Below are 21,222 nucleotides of genomic sequence, written 5' to 3' on the forward strand. Positions count from 1 at the left end.
TTTTCAGAGGAAAACTCACCAGAAAGCTTCAGAATAGAAAGCCTAAAATATAATACAATATGTCTAAAACAAACAAAATGTTAGCTATGAACTAAAGAAAACAGATACCAAGTGGAACGGATTGGCTAAGAAGGAATGAAAGTAAAATGTGATATATTTTTTTTCTTTCTTTCTTTCTTTTTTCTTAAAGGTACTTTCTACCGGAAAAGACATGCCTCAGCCACATCAGCTGGCCATCCATCAAGATAAGTTGAGGCGTACTCCCGCTGCATTGCGCAACGCTCATTGGTTGGCGCCACAATATAAAGTTCCGCAGTGCTCCGCTCACTGGCACTGCTGCTGCTGCTGCTGCTGTGTGTGTGTGTGTTGACGTATCGAGTCTGCCTGCCTGCCTGCCTGCCTGTCTGCCTGTCTGCCTGCCGCACTGAATCATTCAGTCAGTGAACAAGACAAAGCTGGTGCCGGGGAGAACTTACACTTAAGACTTATCGGCATTCCGTTCATTCGACTCCTTTATCGTCTCGCCTAATTCCCGTCCAGCATGAAGGAAAGGAGACTCCCGCAGCCGTTTGTTGCGAGGTGCAAGCTGGTCCTGGTCGGGGACGTCCAATGCGGTAAAACAGCGATGTTACAGGTCCTGGCGAAGGACTGCTACCCCGAGGTAAGACATCTGCACTCATCGCAGTCGTGGCCATGCATTGCAATGGATGTCTGTCACGAATTTAAATCTGAGCGAGTTTATTTATTTACTTACTTACTTACTTACTTATGTCATTGGCGTGTGTTGTGTTAATTGTTTCCCTCCAGGGAGAATATAAAATGAATTTCATACTTCCACGTGGAACTTTTAATACGTAGTGAACGTGTTATTGTATAATCTATCTATCTATCTGTTTTCTAACTCACTTGATTACATGTGGGCATTAAACCTGGCATACACGTTGCTTATGTTTCATCATACACATTTTTATTGTAACCTTCCAGCATTATAGCTTGTTTTGATAAAAACAATTTTTTTTTATTGTAGTTGGGAGCCTCTGCCTATGTTCTCTTATGTAGGTATGAGAATCTGTTGCAACTTCAGCAAATAAAAAATATCAATGTTTAATGGTGTTATGATTATGGGTACAACATGCATTCTTTAAAAGGTCTGGATAGAAAACAGACTTTTCCATTAAGTTTTCATCATATTTATCATACTAGGTTGTAGCTCATACCACATGGGCAGCTTCTGATATTTTTTTCAGCAGTTTTTTTTTAACCATGAAACCGTTATTTGGTCCATGATGAGTTGTGAACACATTTTCGCAGCTAGCGGTGAAAAAAATGATTTTGCAATTTTAAGGGTCCTGACTTCTATATCCATTGTCTGTTTCTAGACTTATGTCCCCACTGTGTTTGAGAATTACACAGCCTGTCTGGAGCTGGAGGACCAACGTGTTGAGCTCAGCCTGTGGGACACGTCAGGTGAGGACGGCATTACAAAAAACTTTTGATGTTAGAGTCTTTATTATGGTGTACATCTCTATTGTTATTTTAATTTGTGGGTACCTGACTACAGATCAACTGCAGATAAAACAATTTCAAATTAATCCCTCTGTCCCCACCACATAAACATATGGTTGGTTGGTTGGTGTTTGAGTTTATGCAGACAGTAGACTAGTTTGAATACTGTATTCATGAGCTGATTTGTTAAGCTCCTTTAATCTCCCCACAAAACAGTCTGGACAGCCTGGAGTCGAGCTGCAACTGTAAATTATGCACCAGTCTCATTCATTGTTTTACAAACAGTGCTGTTGCTGTTTACCCAGACATGTCTGCCTGTTCTGTTTGGACACAGTTAAGTGGCTTGTCACTGGTGTTAAATCTGTTGACAAATCTCTCTTGGTGCCACAGTAAACACACAGTGGGGGACAGGCCTGAGCAAAGACCTCTCCTGGATACCCACGGGTCAGCTGCGTCCCCAAGTCGGGTTTTGCAGAAAGTCAAATGTATTGCAAAATGCAAATGTATTAAAAAGGAAATACAAAAAAATGCTAAAGACGCTATTGCAGACAATGGCCTCTGTGAAACATTTAAACATAATTATTAGAAAGAGTGTAATCTTTTGGATTAGCAATAAAACCAAGAGTAGGTGTGAGTCAATGCAAACGTTAAGCTACTGCATGTTTCCACACTTGCTCAGAATAAATCAGTTTCTCCTTGTGCATTATGTCAGTCATACGCATGCATACTATTCTATGTATATGTACATATTTGGATTGTAAAAATTAAACAGACATTCCAGTATTATTTAAATAATTGTTAATGCAACAAGGTTTGCAGTTGTCGGCGATGAAGCCGTGCAACAGTGACAAGAAGGGCTGGGGGTCGGGGAGCCGGTTCCTCTGCTCACCCATGCCTGAAAGAAGCAATAAAAGCGACCTCTTTGATGTCTCTGTGATAGATAAAAGATGATAAAATGCCCTGGAGGACCTTTCCAGAGGACGGAATGTGATGAAATGCATTAATGGTTGCCTTTAGAATGAATAAAAATTGCCTCACATGGCCAGCCTCTATGACAGTGTGGCCTATAATGGAGCAATTCCATATCCAGCCAAGGGTTCATCTGCCACACCTAATGTAATGATTTGTATTGATATTTTAGGGATGCATAATATATATTTTCTTCTGCCAGTACCCGCAAGCATCCATTCAGTGATCATTAGTGCTCCTACTAATACAAATAAATGTGCATTTCAAAATTCAAAATGAAAATGCAGAAATGTAGTGGTCATTTCAGTTTGGTATTTGCTCCTTAAAATTTGTTTTACTTGGTATCATTTAATTATTCATAAATGATAAACAATGATGGGAAGTAAGCTGTTTCAAGCCTAAAAGGCATCTATCTACCTGATATCTAATGAGCATGCATGTCTGTCTGATTAAAGTCGTCTGATATTTGATAATTAACAACGGCTAGCCTAAAAAACGTATCTCCTCCCAACACTACAACATTTAAATTGTAATTGTAATACAATGAAGAAAAAAAGAATGTAAATTGTATTGGTGTTGCTTCATGACATTGGCCACATTTGTAAACTCACCAAATTGAGGAGTTAATCTTTGACTATATATAAATAGTAGTCACAACCTGATTGACTCAGCCTAAATTCATTCTAGCTGATACAGAGCTCATGATTATATAATCACTCTGACCTCTGAAGTCTTTAGAATAGTAGTTTGTCAGTACCAGCGATCAAATGATATCTTCATCAGAAGGATTTAAGTAGAACTCAAGTTTGTGGTTCAAGAGGTTTTCTGCACAAAAATGTAATCTGATTAGTTTTAAATTCATCATTTTTATTTTGCTTTTCTGCATTATATAAAAGTTAAACTACATACCTCACTAACTGTAATATCACAACCGCATTAAAACATTTTGCAGCCAGAAAGATTAATCACCAAAGTGATCCTTAATGGATAAACATAAGTGCTGTTTAAATATCTGTTGTAAAACATTTTTAGGGTTGAACTAATTGTCTCATTGACACAATGACCCCAACTTTACAGAGATTATATAAACGCGATCAATAAGAGCAGCCGTGCGTTTCGATATGGATCCATTTCATAACAGCCTTGGCTGAGGCTTTGTGCTGGGAGGAAGTTGCACACTGCCAGTTGGCCCTACGAGGGGTTTGTTCCACTGGGGAGAGGGGGATGCCTCGTCCATGCAGGGGGTGGAAGTCTGAAATTGTGTGCGTCCTGCCTCACTGCGTGTGAAAAACTGTGCCTAGCGCGTGTGTGTGTGTGTGCGCGTGTGTGGCTTACACTGACTGTGAACAGAAGGCGCAAGTGAGGGAGACTGTGTGAAAAGATATGCCTGACCTCCTCGATGCCTTATGGCGTATGCTGCTCTTATGTAACCCAAAGCAGCTCTGAACTAATGCAGGTTTGTGTGTTTGTCTCCCACGGAGTAAAAACTTTCTGGACAGTCACCCTTTCCAGAGGAAACATTACATAAGGCCGATTTACATTTGCAATGCACACAAACAGACAAATCCCGCCACTGCTGATGCCCCTTTGCATTCTTCGTCGATATCATTTTTACTTAACAACAATTAAGCTCAGAAAAACATTGCAAATTAGTTGAAAACGAATTACTTGTCAGAAGATTGTGAGAACCTTTAAGCAGCTTTGGTGAGTTGTTTTTTTTTGTCATTTTTAAATTAAAAGCTAGAACATGAGTGTTTTTTTGCCTCTTACAGTAACCCATTGAATGATCAGCTTATCATCATTATTTTTTTGTAAGTAATCATACTGTTTATTTCTCATTAACATTGCAACATAGCAATTAATTATATTAATAATTCAAAATGAACTATTTTTCAGTCCGTTGATTATTATATATATATATATAATATATATATATATTATTATAAAGACACAATGCCTCGTCTTGTGTGTGTGTGTGTGTGTGTGTGTGTGTGTGTGTGTGTGTGTGTGTGTGTTTTCTTTTTTTTAGAAACATTCCAACTCCTCTCGTCCTCTGTCTGAATCTTCGGCTGCTTCGATTCACATTTTCACAACTGAGACCGTTGTGTGTCTGTGTGCGCAAGTACGTTTGTGTGTCTAGGCAGGGGGCTGCGAACGTGTGGGAGGCGGTGGGTGCTGCAAGTTGCGTCCTCCTTAGATCTCTCTGCCTCCTCTTTCTCAAGCCTTACATCACCCTGGACGGTTATGTGACAGCCGCTTTGATTCCCGTTCAAAAAAATGGGGGGAGGGCAGGTATTGATAGACGGCTGTTGTGTAAGTTATCCTACCTTTACAGATCTCAGTTTAAGATTTAGATGAACTGATTTAACCTGGGATTGCAGTGCATCATCATGCATCATCACTTATCAAGACAACACGTTTGTGGGTTCTGACAGACGCTCCTATCTAATGTTGGTATAATTAGAACCTTCTATATTTACAACTGGGGCCCCTGAGGAAAGAGCAGGAAATAAAATATGGGTGCTACTGTGTGGGGAGAGATAATATGGAGGAGAATAGACAATAGAGAGCGGACGTCCTGTTGTTTTTTTTGTTTGTTTGTTTTGTTTTTTGCACATTTACCTTCCTGAGAACTAAAACAAAAGATAGTTTTCCGTTATATAATTGTGAGGAAAATTTTGCTTCCTTCACATTGACCTCAAGCAAGGGTCACTCCTGTTTCTAATGCAAAATTAATTATATCAAGAGAAAAGTGGTGAATTGTTTGTTGAATTGTAGGTTGACTCATTGTCATGTCAGTGGATGTGTGATTTTTGCCGGGACACGGCCAATTACCAAGCGTAGTATGAGGCTGGAAAAGTAATTTGACATCTTCCCACTGTCAGCTTGTGGTTGCAGGTTTGTGGGTTCCATCCTTGGCTCTACAGCCTTTACCTCTTGCTTGAGTGTTTTTTCTATCTCTAAATTGTCCCTAGATGTGGATGTGAGTGCAGATGGTTATTTGTATAGGCATTTATATTTCTATGTGGCCTTGTGATAAACTGGCCTCTTGTCCAAGGTTTACCCCACCTTGGATTAGATACCGATACTAGATAATAGAAAATAGAAGCGTAAGAGTCTTGCAATAGTGGCCAAACCTTGCAGTTACATCATGCATCACTCATGGGTCCAAATGTTATTGGGCTATGTTGTGGTGCGTGTACAATAGCCTGTGTGTGAGTGTTCAGGTTTGCTATATTATGACATTTGAAACATTTTTAATACCTTTAAAGGCTTTTGGTGGCTGAATCCACCCATCAGTAACTAACATCATAATCATTAGTTATCTTAGGTAATTGTTGTGTCGTTATCGCCATTGTTGTGTGTGTAATTCAGTGAGAAAGTCACTCTTGACTGGTGCAAAATGTTCTTTTCTCCGGTCAGTCTGGCAACGGTGCATCTGACTCTTGGTGTTGGTACTGTGTGAAAGTGAGGGGGATGATTGCGGTGGAATATTAAAATAGTGTTGGCTGGTGCAACACTGCCAAAACCTTTTGCTTTTACTTCGCTAAAAAGTTTTCTGTTCGTGATCGTGAGCTGTGCTCTTTGTCTCCAGGCTCTCCTTACTACGACAACGTCAGACCCCTGTGCTACAGCGACTCCGACGCAGTGCTCCTGTGCTTCGACATCAGCCGACCAGACACAGTAGACGGTGCGCTGAAAAAGGTGCTCATATTATCTTTATTATCTTATGTCTTTTAACGTGACATAACTGCTTTTCTACATTGGACGACCGCTTACACGACTAACTGGTTCATCTGTTTGCAGTGGAAAGCTGAGATTCAGGATTTCTGTCCCAGCACACGCATTCTGCTGATAGGCTGCAAAATGGACCTGCGAACAGACGTGTGCACGCGCATTGAGCTGTCCAATCAGAAGCAGACACCCATCTCGCACGAGCAGGTTTGTCCAATGACAGTCTCTCGACCAATCTGAATAATCTTGCTGAGCTTCTTGTCTTCTGTCTAGACCTGTGGAAATCCCCTTTGCGCACCAGCTCACACTGTATTTTGGCTGATTTCTCCGTCAACTCTCAGGGATCGTCCATGGCCAAGCAGCTCGGGGCCGAGACCTACCTGGAGTGCTCCGCCTTCACGTCCGAGAAGAGCATCCACAGCGTTTTTCGTACTGCGGCTCAGGCCTGCATTAGCAAAGTGCAGCCTGCGGACAAGCCCAGCCCCGTGCGCCGCCTCTCCAAGAGACTCCTACACCTTCCCAGCAAGACAGAGCTGCTCTCCTCCACATTCAGCAAGGACAAGTCCAAGAGTTGCTCCATTATGTAAATACTGCTGAGACACAACTGGGGGCAGGAAGATTACCAAGGACTTGGCAAGAACTCCAGATGCTTCAGTGGGGTCTTCTTTTTTGCAGATTCCATCCCAGAAAAAAACCCCATCACTCTCTGTCACTGAACTCAGATCAAGGGCGCACAGTCCAGAGAACTAAAAACTGCTTGATGTTGATATTTAATACTAGTACCAAAAAAAAAAAAAATATGGGCACTTTAAGGTGTGGAACTGTTGTGAAGAAACGCAGCGCAAATATAATAATGACGTGCCTGTAAACAATGCATTTAACTGCTTCACCTTTGCTGAGACGCATTTAAAATTCCGATCGCCGTGCCGACGCTCGTCCATCTCTCCACCGGAATGGCTCTTTAAGGTCACAGCGCAGGCTGATCGAAGAGATGAATTGTAGAATCTGTCAGTGCCGCAAAGGGGTTTCACCAGAGATGAGTCGCGGGGAATTTCAAGCGGTGGTACTCGAGGACGTTATTCCCGCTGCTAACCCCTCGTGGCATTTCGTTTGGAAATTAAATCCGACAGTGCAGAAGAAAGGGGAGACAAGGGAGGGATTTGGCAAGCAAGGGAGCTCATTTTCACAAGAAAAAAAAAAGAGGCAGCGCTCGAACTGAGCGCACATGGGAAGGATCCGCAGTGTGACTCAGTGCTCACATGAGCCGTCTTATCAGTTTACAGAAGACGTGTTGTTACAAAAACCAATAAAAAAAAAAAGGAACCAAACTCCAGGGCTGTTATAAAAGGCCGTTATATCGCACCCTCGTCGCCACAGCAGTCTTAAGTGTTCAATGTTATTAACCATAACACTAACTGTTATCTTACTGTTCAGTGAAAAGTGTAATGATGACCAGTTGACACCATTCCAAGAAAATAATGATAAAAAAAAAACACCTTTTCAGGGTGGATTACTTCAAAATAAGAAAAGACAGAAAAACGCCTGAGAAGTCTTTGTTTCTGATGCCTCTGTTTTAGTCCTGAGTTCCAGCCTGGTTTGTTCTTGAAATGTCAGGAAACCCTATAGGTTGAATCACACAAACAGGCAGGTCCTGTGTGGAATAAGGTTTTTTTTAGTTCCCTGTTTTTATGCTTTAAAGATTATTTTTTAATAATTTTGTATTTCGCCCTGAAAACTCCCATTTTCACCATTTTCAAACAGATTCTTTTGTCGGGATGTTCTCACTTGCCTGTGGCTGTCTGTCTGTGTTTTTGTAGCCGTTGATGTTGTTCTATTTATTCACTTGAGTTCTCCGGCTTCAGCATTTGTTGACAGCTCCACTAATGGAGGACCAGATGATTAGTGGATCTGCAGCGAGAAGCCCTCAGATCTCTGGATGTACAGAACGCCAGAAGCCTTCGTGTTGCCTCGCAACAGTGCGAGCAGGGGCAGCCCACAAGCGGGGTCCCTGCTTCGCTCGCAGAGGGGCGGGGAGAAAGGTTCTCCCAAGAGGGCGTCTCTTGTTTTTATTTGTAGCATTAGAAAGAGGCCACCGCCGAGGTGAAGGCTGCGCATTTCAGCGAGCGGCAGACTTCTCACGAATCACGACATGGCAGCGGCTTGTTGGAGACAGAACATGTGGTCTGTAGCTCTGCTGAGTTTTCTCTTGATGGTCCTGTCGGTAATGTGCGTCGCCATCATTTGAAAGATTTGTATACAATTTTTGATTTTTGCTGTACATATGACCCTCCCACCTCCCCCCCCTCCCCATCCCAACCCCAAGTGAATGTGACAGAAGCAAAAACAAAGTGTGTCAAACAGTTTTCTGTAAATTTATCAAATGGATTCTTTGTTACTTTCAAGTGCGTTGTTGTTTAAATTTTATTTAAATAAAAATGTCTGAACTTTATATTAGACGTGGTGTCAGTATTTCTTTCAGGTTGGGTACATTAAGTCTTGTCCGAAGTTCGTAAAGACATAACATGACTAGTTTCCAATTAAAAGGTGAAAGGGCACAGATCACACAGTATTATTGAGACGTTGAAATGTTATACATAAATCATTTATCTTGTTTTTCAAAATACAAATCATATTACCATAGTTTCTAATTTAGCTACCAAAAAAATAAAAACATATAGGGAGTTGTAATATCACCAAGTAAAATTCTATCCAGTAAATTACCTTTATGTTTAAAATACCTGTATGAATTGTATTTATTCAATCACTCACGAATGGCAAATAATACACCATGGCAAAAGCAGGAAGTCAAAAGCAGCTGTTTGCAGCCCTATCAACAACTGATAATTTATTTTAAAATTCAATCATTCCTCCGGTTCCCTCAGAAAAACACATGCTGATAGTTTGGCTGTGCATTGTTTATTTTGTCTTATATTTCATGTCGAGGGCACAGTAACTTAATAAATAAATCTAAATAAGACCATGATAACACATCATTCAGTCATGGCACAAAGTGAGTTACTATTAGCCTGTAGAATAACATATAATAAAAACGGCAACTTAGCTACGAGATTATCTAGATTTTTATTCAAGAGCAAATATGGAAATGAAACTGATTGAGTTTAATTTTTTTACAGGTTAAACAACCACTGAGGCTACAGCCTTAGCTGACAGATGATGTTTCCTTCGCTCGTTCCTCTTATGTAAACAATCAGCTACCCGACCTCCATTACTATATTTGCTTTGTCTCCTGTGCTGCCTGATACGGCCTCTTATCAGACCCTCTCCCTGGCTACGTCCTTCCGTGACCCTTCACCCGCTGATAGCGCAGCACACATGAGGACAGTAGATGTTTGCCATTCCAGACCTATCAGACACAACCACAGGATGCAGCTCATGGCCTTCTTATCCGTCAGTTATTCACTAGGTGACAAGGAAACTATGTGGATATAACGTTGCATCCACTGTCTCTGATAAAAAGCAATCTGTCGCCTGCTCACACATTGATCTCGTACAGCTGAACATCTAAGGATCTTGTTTTGGGTAAAAATGGCTGCCAGCATGTCTGGCCCTGGCCTCATGATTTCTTTTTTTCTGAAGCTTGTCGCCCTGTCTTGTTCTCAGACACACATATATCATATCGCAATAGGTCCGTGCACAGTGGACGTCACCGTAAATCAGATAGCTTAGCCGCAAAGGCGTATTGAGCCTGTCATCCAGGATGCTCTGGGGCATGATTACAGCTCCATACAATATGATCGCAGCCGATGTCAAACTTCTGCACTGCTGATGGATGACAAACCTGCTACCCCAAGGCTTAAATCTATATCTCTTTGTGGTGTTTGTACCATTCTTTTCTACTATGTTGTTGCTGTAATTATGCAAATTTCCCCAATGTGGGATTAATAAAGGCTTCTATTCTATTCTATTCTATCTCACTCCAGCAAAAACCAAAGGTCCACGCACAGTAACCCATGAGGTCAATTGGCAGGATAAGGGCTCAAGCAAGGAGAAACAATTGAGGGAAGCACACGGAGAAAATCTGCAAAAGCAGACAAATGTAAACTATACCTTGTAAAAATAAACAAAAACAAACAAACAGGAAAATGCAAAACGGGCAATAAGGAAGTGGAAGCCACTAGAATCCACATGGCTTACGCATGGCACTGATGTACGTAGACGAACAAACAGGGTCAGCAGCAAGTGATCTGTGCAGTCTCGACATTTGTCTCTTCCTCTCTGGATGGATGGGTGCCTGCAGCTGAGACGGCGACACCGCCGAGGATCAGGAAGTGGAGTGAGGATGATTTAGGGGGGGGGCACGCTGCCATCTGAAACCCACTCAGGGAACTCGGGGGCGCAAAATGGTCGCAGTGCAGCGCGGCTCATTACCGCGTAAGCGCGTCATCTGTCAGACATGGCAGGGCAGAAGCGCATAAGAACACAAGCGCCACACCGCCTCGCACACATTCCCCGCCAAGTCAACCCATCACACAGTCATCTTCAGTGCAGCAGCAGCAGCAGCAGCAGCAGCAGCAGCAGACTTGAAGGCAAACAGGCTGATGAAAGGATGTGGGGATTTTAAAGCTATACTGCCTGCTTACTGATGAGCTATCGGCTGAGTGGCATACAGCTTCACTTACACACACACACACACACACACACACACACACACACACACACACTCACACTCACACACACTGTAACACTGAGCTTTGCCCCAGCTGCTCTGACAGAGTCGTAACTCCTGTCTCTGGGTGGAATAGAGGCCTGTGTGTCAGAGGCTCAGCTGGCGAAGGAGTCACATTCTCCAGTGTCCCATATGGGCGTCTGTCTCTTTGCTTCGTGCTAAATCACTATAATGCCTTTCCGTGTCATCTTTTCATAGAATTTGTCCAAGCATGCCTTCCAAATTCCTGTATCATTTTATTATTCTATTATTTATCAAAACAAAGGAAGCAGACCTCGTTTAACCTTCTTTTTTCTTTTTTTTTCTCCCTTTGCTCTGTCGGCGCGAGCCAATCATTTGCCTCCATCTCGGCCTGTCCTCTGTGCCTAATCTTGAACCATTTCCCCCCAAAACTGCCAATTTTTTTCCCAAATACATCTCTCAAATTCTCTGTTAAAAAACAAAAAAATAAAAACGTCAACTGTCAGAGCTGAATTTCCGTGATTGTGTTGAACTTATTTGTCTGAAGTGTCTTTCAATCATCCTGCTCCTCTGTGTGATTGTTCAGTCTGCAGCCGTGTTATACGACATGGTGAGACAGCAGTGCCGCTTTGTTTGTGTGTGTGTGTGTGTGTGTGTGTGTGTGTGTGCGCTCACTCAATAAGGTGCACATACACAACGCTCGACAGCACAAACCCTGAGGACTAACTCACATTAATATTAACCACTTTAAGCTGCATTAGCATTTACACAGTGGATAATTTCACGATAATAAAACACAGAGATGCTCTTTGTGATCAGTGGTCTTAGTCGCCAGCACTTCTTTCATTCACCTACATTTCTCTTTCTCATCCGTGTGTGACAAAGTGGGCCCATTATCCCCGCATATGTGTGTTTTGTGCGCGATTACTGCATTTGCAGCCATGGTCGTCCACGCGTGACGGCGTACATGCGAATTGGTGTGTGAATGTGTGTCAGTGTGCGTTGTGTATACTAAGCAGTTTATCTTGTCTGCTCTGCATATTCTCTCCCTCCCAGTTGTAGCGAGGTGAGCCACGTTCAAATTGTCACGCAGACACACACACACACACACACACACACACACACACTGCTTGGGTTCGCCTGTACCCCTTATGGCCCTGCCAGAAGTAAATAGACTCCCAGACGGCAACAGTAACCGCCAAGCCTCCTCACTTATCTCCATCCCAGAACCCTGCCCCTCACAAACCCTCTACGTTCACCTTCACCACATGGAAGCCTCCCTCACGACCACCACATACCACGTGGTCTGCTGGCACTCCCTGGGGGCATGTCAGGAGTCACTGCTCTCTTCCAGCGCTTTAATTAGACAACCACGCCTGGCACTGGGGGAACACTGGGGGGAAGGGAGCACAGTCTGGGGCACATAAGGATGCTTGGGATGGGGGTCAACTGTTGTTTAGTTCAGAGTTGGGGGAAGAGGAGTTACAGAAGGAGATGTGATGCGCACATCTGGCCATTACAAGGCCATTTCTGTGCCATCCAATCATGGAATCCCCAGTGGGTGGAAGTCTGTCACTAGAACTTATATATTTTCATTTTGAAGTTGTTGCACCCTCACATACAGTATGCATTTGTCATATTTGAATAAGTGTTACATATCATATTGATTACACACGGCCAGTGTTACCTGTCAACAAAAGTTAAAGAATGTGGGTTTAACAGTTTACCAAGAAGCTGTATAACGTCCTGCAACAGGATGCTGTTATACAGTGGACAAGGGTTTGTCCTTTCCGCATCAAAGACAGATTTTGACATCTAACCCAAAATAATAGCAAAGGTTCTAATAGCAGGTCAGCTCTGAAAAGGATTCTCTTCGTCACGTTTGGCATTTCTCTTTGCACATTAGCATTGATTGTGTGAAAGGAGTATACGTTTATGTGCAGCTTTCATCCTTTTTCAAATAGGGTTAGAAAAGACGGTCAGTGGGAAAAGAAAAATCCCACAGTTTAAGATGCAAAATAAACTTGGCTTTTATTTTCCAAGCTCTCATTTAATTTCTCCTCTTGTATCCTTCTCCTTTGGCCAGTTTAATTAAATTTTTTATACCATCAACTTTGATCTCCTCGCGGCAGCAGTTTCACCTTCAGAAGGTCTCTATAAATCACTCTTGATCTACCCCTGTGGATGAAAAAGGCAGGCCCAGCATATGAATCAGCAGTGAGCTGATGTGGACCGTGGCTGAGCAGAGCAACATCTAAAAGCGTCCTTTATCTGTCAGGAGAAGCACATACACAAAACATGTAAAGATGGGTTACACTACATGAAAATACAGTAAAATATTGATTACAGTGGAGGACGGTGCTTTTTTGATATTACTGTAAATACAGACCAAACATATAATTTGTATGATTATCGCCAACAATTTACAGGTGGCTGCCTTGCACTCTGCATTTTATATTAATTGATTCATTCTACCGTATATATGCGTGTCCATTTTTTTTTCTAATTCAGATTTCTGTAAAGCATTGACATAGCTCGGTCGGCAGGTTGGAAGGCCGAGATTGCGGTTGTTTAGTTCAGTAGCTATCGCACCATTTCCTTGCACGATTGCCCCCTTGTGTCTAAAAAACATCACTGCGTAAACCAGACCGTGAACTGTAGCATTTTCTGTCAGGCACTTAGAACATTCGGGGGCCTAATACAAGGACTCGGTTTTCTGGGAAGTGTAGTGCAAAATGCCCCGCTGTTAACGCTACAGAGAGAGCTCGATACCACGACACCCACAATCCATTTCTGCCTGCTGCTCGTGTGGTGCGATATGGCGACCGCTTAAAGCGTATACACATCGCAAGTGTTTTGCTAACAAGTAATTGAGGTAAACTTGAAATTTATACCTATCTTATGTGTGTGCAATGTACAAGTTAAAATTGTTTGCGCTGGACTTGGGACCTGTTTTATGTATGCAAGCGATCTTCCAAAGCTATATGCTAAGTTGATTAGCTAACTGTGGTAACGAGCTATCGTGTTTAATGGCCATAGCGTTCATAATTATTTTAGCACTTTTCTGATAGTAGTTGTTTTGTTTAATATCAGCCACTATAAATGGCTCTCTAAACCGGTCTGATTAGCAATCTACAACTTCCTCTAACAGTATTACGCTACATACATTGTTGCAGGGAAATTGTCTTGCCTCGATGAGAAACGCACTGTATGTTTATGGAGCAAAATATGTTTTGCAGGGCCATCTCTTGTTTTTCGTTGCTGTGAAATTCATACTTCATACTTTTTGTTTGGCATTTTTCGGCCTTGATGAAGTTGATAACTAATATCTCTTTTCGTTGATAAATAATGAAGGTTCCAGGCAGTGTTTCAAGTATAGTTTTATTGTTTAGTGCATTTAATGCTGAGACTTGGCGAACTATTTATGTGATTACCATTCAGCCATTTGGATTGTTTTAGGTATCCACAGTCATATAGTGTGCAGTGTATGATTGCATCTTGCAAGATGTTGAGATATGCGATGCATATGTGTACATTCTCCTTTTTTTCCCTTTTTTTTTTTTTGCAGATGGCTGCTGATTCCTCAGACAAAAAGGATGCTGAATCCTCAGGGACCAAAGACAGAGAAAGGAAGCGCAGCCGCTCCCGAGAACGGGATCGCAAACCTTCACCATCTCGCAAGAGGCATCGCTCTCGTGATCGGATTCGTTCTAAATCTGTCGAAAGGTCAAATAAAGTTATGCTTTTATTATTACGGTTTCATTTTGTACCTTTACACTGACTTTTTTGGGTGAACTTTTCAGGGTCCGACGGATGACCGACAGAGAGAAGGAACGTGACAGAGACAGAAGCCGCAAGGACCGAGATGGGCATCGACGGGATAAAGATCGTGGCAAGAGGTCCAGGTTTGTGGACCACACATTTTATTTCATTTTTAGCTAAAAAGTGGTCGCATGCTGTCTCAATACTTTTTTCAATCAACTAAATACACAAATTTTGTATGATATCACATTTGAAGTAGACAAACACAGAGCATCTGGAGCATCTACAGAGATTTATAAACCAGGCAAAACATTCTATACAGAGATTTTTTTTTTATGTTTGTTTTTTAATGGTGCAACAGGGGTTCAAATTCATTCTTTCATCCTTCCTAACAGAAGCGTCTCACCCAGGTCACGGGATTCTAAAATAAAGAGGGAGAAGGATATCAAAACAGAAGAGGAAGAAGATCAGAAGAAGAAAGAAAAGGTAGGCGTTGTTCAATTTCATATAATTCCTTTAATCTGGTTGTTTTTTTCTATTCACTCTCTGTTGCTTCTGTCCAGGTCCAACCTTTATCTCTGGAAGAGCTTCTTGCAAAAAAGAAGGCAGAAGAGGAAGCAGAGGCCAAGGTGAGAATGTTTCTGAGATCAAACCCTTTTGCCCTTTTTAAAACTTGGCAACGTCTCACACATCTATCATTGTTTTTCAGCCCAAGTTCCTGTCAAAGGCAGAGCGAGAGGCTGAGGCTCTGAAGCGCAGGGAGCAGGAGACGGAGGAGAAGCGGAAGTTGAATGATGAGGAGAGGAAGAAGAGGAGAATGTTTCAGGATATTGGGAGAAAAATGATGGGTGTGTATCAAACTTTTGAAATGATCAAAATGCTGATGTGAAAGTGTGACGAGTTCTAATTAACACCGCTGGGTGCAGAGGACCCCCAGGACAGAGAGAGACGCGAGCGCAGAGAGCGGATGGAGAGAGAGAACAATGGAAATGAGGAGGATGATGGCCGACAGAAGCTCAGGCAAGAGAAAGACAAAGGCAAAGAGCTGCAAGCAATCAAGGTGAGTCACGACTGTTGCTACTTGACTTCTTTATTTGGATTGGGTTTATGTTTTTCTTAAACACAATTCTGTTTTCATATAGTCATTTCTTCAACTTTGTGAGGAATTAAGGGTTGATTCAATTATTACACCTAGTTGATGAATAAGATGTCTCGTCTCTGCAGGAGCGTTACCTGGGCGGACTCAAAAAACGCAGGCGAACTCGTCACCTGAACGACAGGAAGTTTGTGTTTGAGTGGGACGCTTCTGAAGATACCTCGGTCGACTACAACCCCATGTGAGTGAGCGCAAACCCCACGGTCCCCCCGAATCAGTTGTCATTGCGTACGGCTGCTAATGGGTACGACGTGTCCATTGTGTCTCTGCAGTTACAAAGAGAAACATCAGGTGCACCTGTACGGACGAGGCTTCATTGCCGGCATCGACTTAAAGCAGCAAAAGAGAGAGCAGTCCCGTTTCTACGGTGACCTGATGGAGAACAGGCGAACCATGGAGGAGAAGGAGCAGGAGGAGTGAGTGATGCGACCAGGTCTTCTTCTCCAGCGCCAGACTCAAGTTTGTCTGACTTAAATGCACCCGCTGTCCATCTCGCCTCTCAGGACAAGACTGAAGAAGATGCGCAAGAAGGAGGCCAAGCAGCGCTGGGACGACAGACACTGGTCTCAGAAGAAGCTGGATGAGATGACCGACAGAGACTGGAGAATCTTCCGGGAGGACTACAGCATCACCACGAAGGGAGGCAAGATTCCCAACCCCATCAGAAACTGGAAGGAGTATTCGCTGCCCGCACACATCCTGGAGGTCATCGACAAGTGCGGTTACAAGGTCAGCGTCCCCCTCGACTCCCCGAGTGTCCATCCGTAGCTTTTACAAAGCAGAAAAAATTGATTCTGTTGCTCTCTTTCTCATTGTGTTTTGTTGCTTTTGTGTCTCGTCTGTGCAACTTCCAGGACCCGACGCCTATTCAGCGGCAGGCCATCCCCATTGGCCTGCAGAACCGCGACATCATCGGCGTGGCAGAGACGGGTAGCGGTAAAACGGCTGCCTTCCTGATTCCTCTGCTGGTGTGGATCACCACCCTGCCCAAGAGTGACAGGTGACCCTGCGAACCAAAGCGAACCCCCCCCCCCCGCTGTATTCCCCAAAGACCTGCTTTGCTCACGCATGTCTGTCTGCCGTCTCGCGCAGGATCGAGGACTCGGACCAGGGTCCCTACGCCGTCATCTTGGCGCCGACCCGTGAGTTGGCGCAGCAGATCGAAGAAGAGACCATAAAGTTTGGCAAGCCGCTCGGCATCCGCACCGTGGCCGTGATCGGAGGAATCTCCAGAGAGGACCAGGGTTTCCGTCTCAGGATGGGTTGCGAGGTGAAACCTGCCGTGCATTTTTTCCCACGTCGAGCGTCTAAATTCCCATTCCCACAAAGCCATAACGAACCTCTCAAAACGCTGTGGACAGATTGTGATCGCCACCCCCGGTCGTCTGATCGACGTGCTGGAGAACCGGTACCTGGTCCTGGGCCGCTGCACATACGTGGTTCTGGACGAGGCCGATCGCATGATTGACATGGGCTTCGAGCCGGACGTTCAGAAGATCCTGGAGTACATCCCAGTGACCAACCAGAAACCAGACACAGAGGAGGCGGAGGACCCGGAGAAGATGTTGATGAACTTTGAATCAGGAAAACACAAGTACAGACAAGTGAGTCAAACAGTCGGCGAAAAGCATTTTTACAAGCTCTCGGTGCCCCTGATGCAACTGTTTTTCACCTTTCTATTTCCCACCTTCAGACTGTCATGTTCACCGCCACCATGCCTCCAGCTGTGGAGCGACTGGCCAGAAGCTACTTGAGACGTCCCGCTGTGGTCTACATCGGCTCTGCTGGCAAGCCTCACGAGAGAGTGGAACAGAAGGTGCTGCTCATGTCGGAGGGAGAGAAGAGGTGAGACACGCGGCCTCACACACAGCATCCACGGCATCGCATGAGTGTTGAATCACAGCCAAGTTTGGCCATTTGTCAGTTTGGATCCCTGTGAGTTGGTGCCAAAGTAACAACTTCTCCAGGCCCAAATGTAAAAGAAAGCCATTCAGAAGTGAATGTAAAAAAACATTACAACCCTGACTAATTTACACAGGGTTTCTTGTACTTGTTGGCGCTAGAGTTCTTTCAAGAAATACCATTTTCTTCGAGACATTTGTCAGCTTCTGGTTCTCCTGTAGCTGAGTGAATGACTTTTATCCAGCTTGAAAACATCCCTGAATGAAGTTTTTCTCTTCTAACAGCAACACTAATCGTGAATCATTGTTGTTTGTTGTTGCAGTTGTGGTAGTGGTAATAATGTGTGCGTTTGACTCGTGCATTGCAGGAAGAAGCTGCTGGAGGTGCTGTCGCACGGTTTCGAGCCTCCCATCATCATCTTTGTCAACCAGAAGAAAGGATGCGACGTTCTGGCCAAGTCTCTGGAGAAGATGGGCGTAAGTCTCTGTTCTGGACTTCATTTTTATTTTATCGTGTTAATTTTTTTTATTAACAGAGGAACAATCAGGCGTTAGACAATTTATTATACGTTATAAATAATGAGCTTTTTTCTAAATTGATCAAGAGAACATTTTGCGTCATGCTCATGTACTCTTACTGTGAACATAGCAGCCTTCATTCCACTCTAGTAGCTGTTTGAGTTTAGTAAATTATAAAATTGTATGAGTTTGAAATGGTTGACAAATGGTTCCACAGTACAATGCCTGCACGCTGCACGGTGGTAAAGGCCAGGAGCAGAGAGAGTTCGCCCTCTCCAACCTCAAAGCCGGAGCCAAAGACATCCTGGTGGCCACAGACGTTGCTGGTCGTGGTATCGACATCCAGGACGTCTCCATGGTCCTTAACTACGACATGGCCAAGAACATCGAAGGTAACGGACCCTTTGCTTGGCTGCATCCTCGCTATTGTGATTCAAGACACATTGCACAGGTACGGTCTCCACCTCACTCTAAATGCTTCCCCTCCCCCTTCTCTTCCTCGACCCGCAGACTACATCCATCGTATTGGTCGTACGGGTCGTGCTGGTAAGAGCGGCGTGGCGATGACCTTCCTCACCAAGGAGGATTCGGCTGTGTTCTACGACCTGAAGCAAGCCATCATGGAGAGCCCGGTCTCCACCTGCCCACCAGAGCTGACCAACCACCCCGACGCCCAGCACAAGCCTGGGACCATTCTGACCAAGAAGAGGCGCGAGGAGACCATCTTCGCGTGATTCACCACAAATGATTTCAGACTCTTTTATCTGTGTCGGATATTCAGGATTTGGCCTGAATGTGATTAGAATTGTTTTTACTCCTTTTTTTTTTTTTTTTTTCCCCAATCCCATCGTGTCAGTTTGTTAAAATGGGAGCTTGGAACTGTGAGCTGGACCCGCCTGTCTCTGTAACTGATCTCATCTGTATGAAAGCTTAGCCATCAGGTGAGAAGTAGCCTACCCGCAATGTCAGTGTTGAAGAATAATGAGAGACACTTGACAACCTTTTCTCTTGCTTCACATGCATTCTTTGATTAAAATGACATTCTGCAGATGATGTTTGTATAAAGTAAAAAAAAAAAAAAAAAAGTTACTTTCGACTATTTTGTGGCTCGTCTCTCTCAATAAGTTATTGGGTGGTTTATTCAGAACACGTTTCTCTACAGACAGGTAATTTTTTGAGCCAAAGTGAAAAAAAAAACAAAAAAAAACTGTCGCTTCTGTAGCTGGTTACCTCACACAAAATTCTCTATGGTTCATTCAAAAACAAAGAACTACCTATATTTTTCCATTAATATTAGTTAAATGTATGTATTGAACTACTGTGGACTCAAGCATTGATGTAATTGTGCGGGGGAAAAAATTACAATTGTTCATCATTTAGTGAAGCACAAAGGACCCAAAGCGATTAAAAGTACATAAAATGTCATGTTTATTTAGTTGAAGTCATTTTTTTTTATTTTTTTTTTACTTAGCATTGTAAATCTATTTTCATAGAAAGCATTCTATACAGCATCAGGCAGGAAATGTCTCACTTTTACACACTTGCTGTCTCTTTTGATCGATAGAGGGAAGAGGTGTGTCGGGTCGCACCAGCGCGCTGCGGTCGTCTGGTGGAAACACGGTCATATTTAGTGCAGTTATTGCATTACAAAGCAACAATCCCCAAAAACAAACTAGTGCAATTTTTTTTTTTACTTAGTTTTTTTTTTCCCTACTAGCTCAAAAGAGGAAGTCCAGATGGTCTAAGGCGTTTTAAAGTTTTTCAATGTCAGGCTTAGTATTGCATACAGAATAAGACAGAGGAAAGAAAAAATGATAACCCCTTGTAGAAATTGTGCTTCGAAAATTGAAAAATCTCAACTGCTTTATCAGTTGCTGAATTGGTCCACTTTGAAAAACATACCCTGCCAAAATATAATGAAAATAGCTACTAGGTTAACTAAGACATGCACGGCCTCACTAATTCACTCATTCCTTTTTTTTTTTGTCTTTTTCTTTTTACAAGTTAAAACCTTATAGGCCTGATCAGATCTGAGCCTGGGACCAGTTGTTTTGGTTTTTTTTTTGTTGTTTTTTGCCCCCTTCAAGTGACTTTAAAACCAGCCAATAGGATGTGTAAAATGTGAAGCTTTGTGGATAAATAAAGAGATACTTTCCTAGTAATAGTGTGAGAAGTGAGTAGCCCCAAAGACGAAGACTATCACTACAAGACGACGAGGAGAATCAGAATCGATGCAATACTAAAATACTTTACTGTGAAAAGAAACAATCAAGATTTTCATGCAACACTTGCATAGATTTTTTTTCCTTGTTATTTTTTTTTTCTCTCAAACATGCTGATTTTTTTTTTTTTTTTGTTAACTCTTCAAAATATACAGAACACTAGATAGAGATATCTGGTGAGATAATGGAAGCAGTAAACCTGTGACCCCTAAAGCCGAGATCCAATGATGGTGATGATATGGTTGAGAGCGGAATAGCGCTGTGCTACAGGTCTTTCAGGAGCATGATTAATTTGTAGCATGACGAGTGTGTGTGTGTGTGTGTGTGTGTGTGTGTGTGTGTGTGTGTGCATGGGGGACATTGCACCTGAGGATCTGCCTGGGTCGTGGGGGGAGATAAAAAAAAAAAAAAAAAAAAATCAAATTGACTGTCAAACTGCAGTACACAGACATCATTTGGCAAAGACGTACAAGGGGGTGTAGGAAGTGTGTATGCTACAATCAGTAACGTGCTACAATCGAATTTGTATGTGTGTGTGTGTGTGTGTGTGTGTGTGTGAGGGGGGTATCAGGGTGGAGGAGTTAGAGGTGCAAAAGTCATGCAAGCTTACATTCTCCGAAAGCTGCGTGTGCTTGAGAGATGTGAGACGGTGGGATGTAAACGAGTTGATCTTCGCTTCGACCGGATCCCTTCCTCAGAGTTTGTGTTTACATTCTCTGTGCCCACCTTTTTTTTTTCTCTCTCTCTCTCTCGCCCTTTTAAAAATACATTTCTTTTCAGAGGTGTTCGACAGAGAGTGATTGT

The 21,222-nt window shown here is 43.0% G+C and overlaps 2 protein-coding genes across 3 annotated transcripts; both read left to right on the plus strand.

The window, feature by feature from the left end:
* The first annotated feature begins 418 nt into the window (after positions 1-418).
* LOC142898656 (rho-related GTP-binding protein Rho6-like) lies at positions 419-8,659 on the plus strand. 2 transcript variants are annotated; one of them, XM_076041712.1, is made up of 6 exons: positions 419-661; positions 1,380-1,467; positions 1,897-1,950; positions 6,071-6,180; positions 6,283-6,417; positions 6,552-8,659. In XM_076041712.1, exons 1-6 carry the CDS (start codon positions 542-544, stop codon positions 6,795-6,797), a joined length of 753 nt encoding a protein of 250 aa, XP_075897827.1. In that variant the 5' UTR covers positions 419-541; the 3' UTR covers positions 6,798-8,659. The 2 variants fall into 2 exon arrangements, with proteins under 2 accessions (XP_075897827.1, XP_075897828.1); XM_076041713.1 differs by lacking the exon at positions 1,897-1,950.
* Positions 8,660-13,576: 4,917 nt separating this feature from the next.
* ddx23 (DEAD (Asp-Glu-Ala-Asp) box polypeptide 23) lies at positions 13,577-19,621 on the plus strand. The gene is made up of 17 exons (XM_076041901.1): positions 13,577-13,733; positions 14,427-14,584; positions 14,662-14,763; positions 15,016-15,106; positions 15,184-15,249; positions 15,330-15,468; positions 15,547-15,680; positions 15,845-15,957; positions 16,049-16,192; positions 16,280-16,505; positions 16,631-16,776; positions 16,869-17,046; positions 17,138-17,380; positions 17,470-17,621; positions 18,046-18,154; positions 18,414-18,588; positions 18,707-19,621. The coding sequence occupies exons 2-17, from the start codon at positions 14,427-14,429 to the stop codon at positions 18,928-18,930; spliced, it is 2,400 nt and encodes a 799-aa protein (XP_075898016.1). The 5' UTR covers positions 13,577-13,733; the 3' UTR covers positions 18,931-19,621.
* The last annotated feature ends 1,601 nt before the right edge of the window (positions 19,622-21,222 follow it).

The sequence above is a fragment of the Nelusetta ayraudi genome, unplaced genomic scaffold (assembly GCF_046127955.1).
Source record: "Nelusetta ayraudi isolate G7.1 ecotype Tasmania unplaced genomic scaffold, CSIRO-AGI_Nayr_v1 ptg000070l, whole genome shotgun sequence".
In the NCBI taxonomy this organism is placed as follows: domain Eukaryota; kingdom Metazoa; phylum Chordata; class Actinopteri; order Tetraodontiformes; family Monacanthidae; genus Nelusetta; species Nelusetta ayraudi.